At 45.4% G+C, this 8,635-nt stretch overlaps 1 protein-coding gene across 1 annotated transcript in view; it reads left to right on the top strand.

The window, feature by feature from the left end:
* The first annotated feature begins 8,251 nt into the window (after positions 1–8,251).
* ATP6V1B2 (ATPase H+ transporting V1 subunit B2) overlaps positions 8,252–8,635 on the top strand; it is a 17,962-nt gene continuing 17,578 nt past the window's right edge. Inside the window, exon 1 of the mRNA XM_034761941.1 lies at positions 8,252–8,415. Within this exon, the coding sequence (XP_034617832.1) occupies positions 8,280–8,415 (136 nt within the window). The 5' untranslated portion in view covers positions 8,252–8,279. The remainder of the gene's footprint in view (positions 8,416–8,635) is intronic.

Genomic DNA, 8,635 nt, shown 5'->3' with positions numbered 1-8,635 from the left:
CCCCCCCCCCACAGAACTCCCGACTCATCTAAACCCCTCTGCTCCTTGTCCCCTGACTGCCCCCTCCTGGGACCCCTGCTCCTAACTGCCCTCCAGAACCCCACCCCTACCTAAGCCTCCCTGTTCCTTGTCCCCTAACTGTCCCCTCCTGAGACCCCCCCACCCTAACGGCCCCCCTAGGACCCTACCCCCTACTGTACCCTGACTGCCCAAAACCTTACACACCCAACCCCAAGACAACCCCCCACCCCGAACTCCCGACCCATCCAATCCTGCTCCCTGTCTCTTGCCTGCCCCCTCCAGAACGTCCCTGCACCTTCTCTGACCCTCTGGCCCCCTTACCGTGCCGCTCAGAACAGAGTGCTGCAGGGAGGTGCGCTGGGCAGCAGGGGAGGGGGAGCAGGGGTAGGGGCAGGAGCACCAGACTGCCGGAGGCCCGAGGCGAACGGCCGGCGATTTGCGAATGCAGGGGCGGGAGGGAGGGAGAGAGAGGAGGGGAGTGGTCTCAAGTTGCAGGGGAGAGGAGGGGGAAGCGGAGGAGGGGCTCTAGAGCCCCGTGCGAGTGGCACGATCCGGCCGGCTCCCCTGTCAGCCGCGCACGCTCTGCATGGGGGGGAAATCCAGACATTTACAAATTCCCCACGGACGCTATTTTTAACTTAAAAAAGCCGGACATGTCTGGCAGAATCCGGACGAATGGTAACCCTACTTTTGCTATCTGGTCAGTGAAAACTGGCTTGGGACCAGCTCCAGCTACCTTAAGGCCTTGAAAGGGAAGACAGTTGAAAAGTTCAGGTTACTGTGTACTTGAGGTGTCTGCTTCCCTCTAATGGCCGCTGGCTGACATAACGGCTGCTAGCTGTTAAGAGGGGTTACTAGTAATTTTCACAATCCTAAATTGATTGTATCTAGTTTGCATATCAATTCCAGCTCAGCAGTCTCTTGTTGGAGTCTGTTTTTGAAGTTTTTCTGTTGTAAAATAGCCACCCGCAGGTCTGTCATTGAATGACCAGACAGGTTAAAGTGTTCTCCCACTGGTTTTTGAGTATTATGATTCCTGATGTCAGATTTGTGTCCATTAATTCTTTTGCGTAGAGACTGTCCGGTTTGGCCAATGTACATGGCAGAGGGGCATTGCTGGCACATGATGGCATATATCACATTGGTAGATGTGCAGGTGAATGAGCCCCTGATGGTATGGCTGATGTGATTAGGTCCTATGATGATGTCACTTGAATAGATATGTGGACAGAGTTGGCATCGGGCTTTGTTTCAACTAAGAAGCTCCTCGGGCTGCTGGCTGGAAAATAACAGCAGTGTATGGTGATACATTGTACACGTCACTTGATTTATTTTATACTTTATTCCATTATTTATTTTGCTCTTTCAACATAATGCTCTGCAGTCTCTAATTTTTAGATCCAAAATGTTACCTCCATCCTTTCATGATAGAAGTTACCACTGTGAAAGAAAACAAATCTTGATAATTTTCACCTTCCTTCTCTTGACAGTTATACTTGACATTGAGACCATTTACCTGGCTTTTGTATAGTCAACAACTATTGTCAATAACTCCGGATGAGTGCAACCTACTAAAGAATTTCCTAGTTGTGTAGGAGAGCAAAGGTGGAAGCCTTTACATGTGTTTGGGTTGTGAGTTTAAAGCAGAATAGATAGATCTGGAAACTGTCTTCCAAATATCTACAATACAGATACAGCATGAGCAGTGTACCACTACCATCTACTGGATAGAATCATGACTGCTCTGTTATGTCATGGTAACCACCTAATTAACGATTCTTCTTTAGCTTGAGTGTTAGGGATCCGGAGGTGGAGGATTTTAGTTCTATTTATGCTGTCACCATGAAGTTCTGAGCAGCCATAGGCTAAGGTGGCCACACATTTGTTACTTTATTGTGTATCGTCTTTCACAAAGATGTTGGCAAAACTTATTCAAATCTTCTCCTTGGAAACATTTCCATGTATGCATTAGACATTTTCCAGTCTCTTCCCCTGGACTTTTAAAAAAATTGTTATTACTACTAATGGTATTTGCAATGAAGACATGATCTTGGCTTCTCAGTACTCCCACTAACTCCTGTGGCTTGTATTCCACCTAAGTCATCATCCAGAAAGCAGCTGATTGTGATGAGGACCCAGTGAGTGTGATGGCTCCATTCTCACTTGCATTCTTACTTCTCTATTTTATAGACAGACAGAGGCATGGGACAGGCAGAGGCTCTAGCCAGGCACTGGCAAGCAAGAAGTTAACCTCCAGATAAAGATGTTTGTGTTGCATACTCAAACAGGTGTAAAAGGTGGGGTTATGTGGCTGAGGACCCAATCAGAGACACAGGGTTAGACCAGGGAGAGCTCTGAGATGATGGGTTTTTATTTTTTATTTTTTGTCTGCTGTTTTCCCTGGTTCTAAATCCTGTGAGAAAGGCTGGCTTGGAAAGTTTTTTTCTCACATATTTTTCCCAGTGTGCCTGTTTGGCTGACTTTTCAGGCTTTCTAGCCAGTATTGTTGCATCCAGTATATGGGACCCTGGATCCTAAATTCTATTTCTAGTTCTGGAAGTGGCTTGCTATGTGGATTTTGGTATGTAGCTTAATGGCTTTGTGCCTGTGTTTCTCTGTCTATAAAATGAATATAATATCTACTCTACTCAAATGGGTATCTGTAATTTAAAGTTTCCAGATGCTGTATAAATGCAATACACTTATGACAATAGAATACTTTCAAGGAGATTTCTTTATACATTACACGCAAAGTAAACTTTTGCTCTTGACTGGACTCACCTCTGTCCCTGGAAAAATCATGGAACAGGTCCTCAAGGAAACCATTTTGAAGCACTTGGAGGAGAGGAAGGTGATCAGGAATGGTCAACATGGATTCACCAAGGGCAGGTCATGCCTGACCAACCTGACTGCCTTCTATGGTGAGATAACTGGCTCTGTGGATATGGGGAAAGCAGTGGATGTGATATATCTTGACTTTAGCAAAGCTTTTGATACGATCTCCCACAGTATTCTTGCCAGCAAGTTAAAAAAGTATGGATTGGATTAATGGACTATAAGGTGGATAGAAAGCTGGCTAGATTTTCTTTTTTTTTTTTTTTTTAAATGGAGATATCCTATCTCCTAGAACTGGAAGGGACCTTGAAGGTTGTTGAGTCCAGCCCCCTGCCTTCACTAGCAGGACCAAGTACTGATTTTGCCCCAGATCCCTAAGTGGCCCCCTCAAGGATTGAACTCACAACCCTGGGTTTAGCAGGCCAATGCTCAAACCACTGAGCTATCTGTCCCTCCCCCCCACCTGTTGGGCTCAACAGGTAGTGATCAACGGCTCGATGTCTAGTTGGCAGCCAGTATCAAGTGGAGTGCCCCTGGGGTCGGTTTTGTTCAACATCTTCATTAATGATCTGGATGATGGGATGGATTGCACTCTCAGCAAGTTAGCAAATGACACTAAGCTTTGGGGAGAGATAGATAAGCTGGAGGGTAGGGATAGGGTCCAGAGTGATCTATACAAATTGGAGGATTGGGCCAAAAGAAAGCTGATGAGGTTCAACAAGGACAAGTGCAGAGTCCTGCACTTATGACGAAAGAATCCCATGCCCTACTACAGGCTGGGGACCGACTGGCTAAGCAACAGTTCTGCAGAAAAGAACCTGGGGATTACACTGGATGAGAAGCTGGATATGAGTCAGCAGTGTGCCCTTGTTGCAAAGAAGGCTAACAGCATATTGGGCTGCATTAGTAGGAGCATTGCCAACAGATCGAGGGAAGTGATTATTCCCCTCTATTCGGCAGTGGTGAGACACATCTGGAATATTGCGTCCAGTTTTGGGCCCCCCCCCCACTACAAAAAGGATGTGGACAAATTGGAGAGAGTCCAGCGGAGGGCAACGAAAATGATTAGGGGGCTGGGGCACATGACTTATGAGGAGAGGCTGAGGGAACTGGGATTGTTTAGTCTGCAGAAGAGAAGAGTGAGGGGGGATTTGATAGCAGCCTTCAACTACCTGAAGGGGAGTTCCAAAGAGGATGGAGCTCAGCTGTTCTCAGTGGTGGCAGATGACAGAACAAGGAACAATGGTCTCAAGTTGTAGTGGGGGAGGTTTAGGTTGGATATTAGGAAACACTATTTCACTAGGAGAGTGGTGAAGCACTGAAATGGGTTACCTAGGGAGGTGGTGGAATCTCCATCCTTAGAGGTTTTTAAGGCCCGGCTTGACAAGCCTTGGCTGGGATGATTTAGTTGGGGTTGGTCCTGCTTTGAGCACATTTAATGCACATTCCTAATATGTTCCTTAAATTATTATAGACTTCCTAGTGTGTCTCAAAGCCATGCCATATGGGACCAAGCAACTCATTATAAGCAGCACCTGATGCATAACCTACAGGCTAGTTGCAATCATTGTGAATTCACTTTGTCAATAGATTCTGACTGGGTTGCCCTCTGCTGTTGACTCCTCATTCTAAAACTGCAGTAAAATATATTAGCTACGGAGCATCCTCTAAGTGACCCACAAGAGGGCTGGAACACTCCAGTATACCAGTGTGTCAAAGAAGCATGTAATAAAATTATGTTTGACAAAAGGCTCACAGATTAATGTTGCCAGCTCTGTGTCAGATGAAAACTGCTGTCTAAACAGAGATCAGCACAGACAACTCCCAAAAGTGCTCCATTCACAGTGAAACTTGAAATTAATTTCTGATTGTATCTATTTTGTTGTGTAATAGAGGAAGCTTTATGTTACTTGACACATAAATTAATAGCTTTGTGGTTTTTTGCTGTAAGTTAATTGCTGCTCCATTATCAAAGTAGCTGAATTTCTGTGGTGCTGAATGTATACAGTCTGTAAAGCTTTTTGGGATGTCAAATGTTGTGTATTGTAGGATGTTGAAACTCATATTTTCAGCCACTGTATTCAACAATACATTAAATTATTTAGAATATGAAAGAATCCTTCTGTCTAGACTAATTGGACTATGTCTCCTGTGACGCTGCACTCCATAATGTTATATGGAAATATGTTTATAAGTGTAAATATGATGTAACTGGAATATACTTCATGCAAAAGGCCTCTTGTAAGGTATCATTACAAAGCTTATGATCTACTGAGTGTGTTCATCCTATTTGTTTGCATGTATTATTTCTATGTCTGGAATTAGGAGAATAACATATAAACTTGTATTACTAATGTAAACATGTTAAGTGGAAGCCATTAAGGGTGCTTCAGAATCAATGAACTGTGAATGGGTTTGTTTACCTGCAAGCCTTCCTATGTATGTGTCTTCCAGCTAGATGGTAATGAAGAAGGAGGTCTTACAGTGACATGTAATCACATCACCTGAACTGGAATCCATCTTTAACCAGGTGCTTTTCCATTTAGAAGGAGGGATGGGAACCCAGAGAGAGACAAAGGATTCCCACCTTGTGCCAAAGCTATAAAAGGGGGTGGAACAGAACAAAGGGGGCTGCCTGTCATGAGAAATCGCCTAGTTACCATCTGAGCTGGAACTAACAAGAACTGTACTGGGGAAAGGATTGGGCTCAGACTAGGAAGAAGTCTAGTCTGTGAAAGAAGCTTATTGGAACATCTCTAAGGGTGAGATTTTATTCTGTTTCTTAATGTATTAGGCTTAGACTTGCATGTTTTGTTTTATTTTGCTTGGTAACTTACTTTGTTCTGTCTGTTATTACTTGGAACCACTTAAATCCTACTTTTTATACTTAATAAAATCACTTTTGTTTATTAATTAACCCAGAGTAAATTATTAATACCTGGGGGGAGCAAACAGCTGTGCATATCTCTCTATCAGTGTTATAGAGGCAGACAGTGTATGAGTTTACCCTGTACAAGCTTTATACAGAGTAAAATGGATTTATTTGGGGTTTGTATCCCATTGGGAGCTGGATGTCTGGGTGCTGGAGACAGGAGTACTTGCTGAGCAGTTTTTGGTTAAAGGCTGCAGCTTTGGGGCCATGGACCAGACCTGGGTCTGCATTTGCAGCTGGCTAGCATGTCTGGCTCAAGAAGACAGGGTTCTAGAGTCCCAAACTGGCAGGGAAAATGGGTTCAGAGGCAAATTCAGTGCATCAGGTGACAGTCCCAAGGGGGTCTCTATGATTGAACCCGTCACATCTCCCTGAAACACTTTTTAGAAAGGCTTTGCAGATGACTGAAAACAGTTACTGGAAGAAAGAAAAGTAGAACCTCATCCTCAAAGTGATTGCTACGCATGATCTCCTGATTTCTTTCTATTTAATATCAATAGTCTGTCCAGTGTTTCACAGATACTAGTGAACTAAACAGTGCAGGTAAGAGATTTGCTAAAGGTCACACAGTACATCAATAGTGGAGCTAGGACCAGAACCCATTTTACTGGGATTCTATCCCTATGTTTAATCTACTAGACTACACTGCTTCTCAGTCACTGCTTTACCTCTTGATGATTGTATCCTCACTTATCATTACTTAGCTAGATTATGCATAGTTAGATTATTAAATCTTTCCCTCACATCAGTTCCTCCAGCTCCTGATAGTTTGTTAGTCTTCAAAACCTGCTAGAATTTGCCAATATATTTCTGGAAATGTGGTGCCCAAAGGAAGAAGTAGTCAATAAATATTTCTCTTCTATATATGGAAAGAAGTGAGATGATGTATTCATATCTTAAAGTGGTAATGCCTTCTATCACATCAGTAATTGAGGAGGATGTTAAACACCAAATATTAAAGTTAAACAGGTGGGAACTGATAACTTGCACTGAAGTATATTCAAAGAACTGGATGAAGAGCTCTCTAAATCATTGATGTTGATTTTTAACAAGTCTTGGAATTCTGAGGAAGCTCTGAGGACTGAGGGGGGAGAGCTAATATTGTGTGACTATTAAAAAAGGCTAACAGCCTGCCTAAATTACCTACAGGCTCATTAGCCTGACATTGATCCTGGATAAAATCAGTAAAAATTTAAAGGATGCTGGAATAATTAATGCCAATCAACATAGTTTAATGTGGGGGGAGGGGAGGAGAGTCTTGTCAAACAAACTTGATATCATTTTTTATTAGATGAAAAGTTTGGTTGAGAAAGGCAACTCTGACCCTGCCCTTAAAACTATGAATATATGAAACTGCACTTGATGTTCAAGATATGGTTGAATTAGTATATGGTGCATCTTTGCATATGAAGCCATGTTTCATTTAATGTTTGCTATCTACCCCTAGGACACTCTTGTTGCACACTTAGACCCAGCTGTTGTTTTAAGCCGGAGTATGTTATTAAAACTTTTGTCAGAATGCAAACACACACACACACACACACACACACACACAGCTTGTTGAAATATCTTCCAGGAGCACCATATTCTGCTAAATCCGTCTCCTGATGACCAAAGCAGAGTCTCTGTGTCCTCTCCAGCAGAGTTCCAACAGGGACAGGATGCTGGAAAATATAACCCTGGCATTCTATTCAACTCTGACATTAAAAAAAGCTACATTCACACAAATGTACACATAACTTCTGAATGCTACACTCTCAGCTATGACTGTTCTCTTGGCATAGCTGTGCTGTGAAGTGCCACAATCAGAGTCATACAGCATTTTGAAAGGCCTGAAGAGGAGTCACGGAAATCTGCTGTACACCATAGTCTATTTTCTACAGGTGTTTCCAGAAAATACTGAGCAGACGCAAGAGTTGCTCAAGGCTGGGTCAAGGGGTGTGTGACTAGGAGCAATGGTGGAACTAAGCAAGGTGCAGTATAGCCTTCCCTCTCGGGGAACATTCCCTAAAGGTGCTGGGAGGCTATGGGGGAGCCTCTGCCAGGCAGTGGTGTCAGCCACACCCCTGAGGATGCTTACTACAGGAGATGGGCAGAGTTCAAAACAGACACATTTTTGAAGTTTAGGAAAAAGAAGGGGGGAAAAACATCATTCTGGAGATTTAAAAAAAATGCAATACATTTGTTCCCTTTCTCCCCAACCAGCTCCACTGAAAACTCTTTCTTTCTTTCTTTCTTTCTTTCTTTCTTTCTTTCTTTCTTTCTTTCTTTCTTTCTTTCTTTCTTTCTTTCTTTCCCTTTCCCGTCCTCTCCATTCTCCCACTCTCCCCACGATTCCAGGACCCTGGCTAGCTCCCCAGCCCCTGGCGGTCGCGCGCCTCCCTCCCCCCCTCCGTCCGCCAGTTCCGGGTCTCGGCGGCGCGCACGGCGGCGGGAGGGGGAGAGGGTATATCAGCGCCTGCGCAGTGGCGCAGCGGGGCTCGGAGACAAGATGGCGGCGCTGCGGGCGATTCGGGGGATGGTGAACGGGGCCGTGTCCGAGCTGTCCGGGGGCAACAGCGGCGCGGCCGCCGCACGGGAACAGGCGGCGGCGGCCAACCGGGACTACATCTCCCAGCCCCGACTGAGTGAGTCCCAGGCCGCGGCCGAGACCCTACCCGGGCCCCGGCTCCCCGTGCAGAGACACCTGGGGGGCAGAGGCTGGGCCGGGGGGGGCGGCGAGGGGGGTGAGGCTGGGCCGAGGGGGGCCATCGGTACCCCAGGCGGGGGGGGGGCAGAGGTTGGGCCGGGGGGGTGAGCGGCGGGGTGGGGGTTGAGGATGGGCCGGGGGGGAGGGAGCCCCATCGT

The sequence above is a fragment of the Trachemys scripta genome, chromosome 2 (assembly GCF_013100865.1).
Source record: "Trachemys scripta elegans isolate TJP31775 chromosome 2, CAS_Tse_1.0, whole genome shotgun sequence".
Taxonomy (NCBI): Eukaryota; Metazoa; Chordata; order Testudines; family Emydidae; genus Trachemys; species Trachemys scripta.
This window is presented reverse-complemented; position numbering and strand designations above follow the sequence as displayed.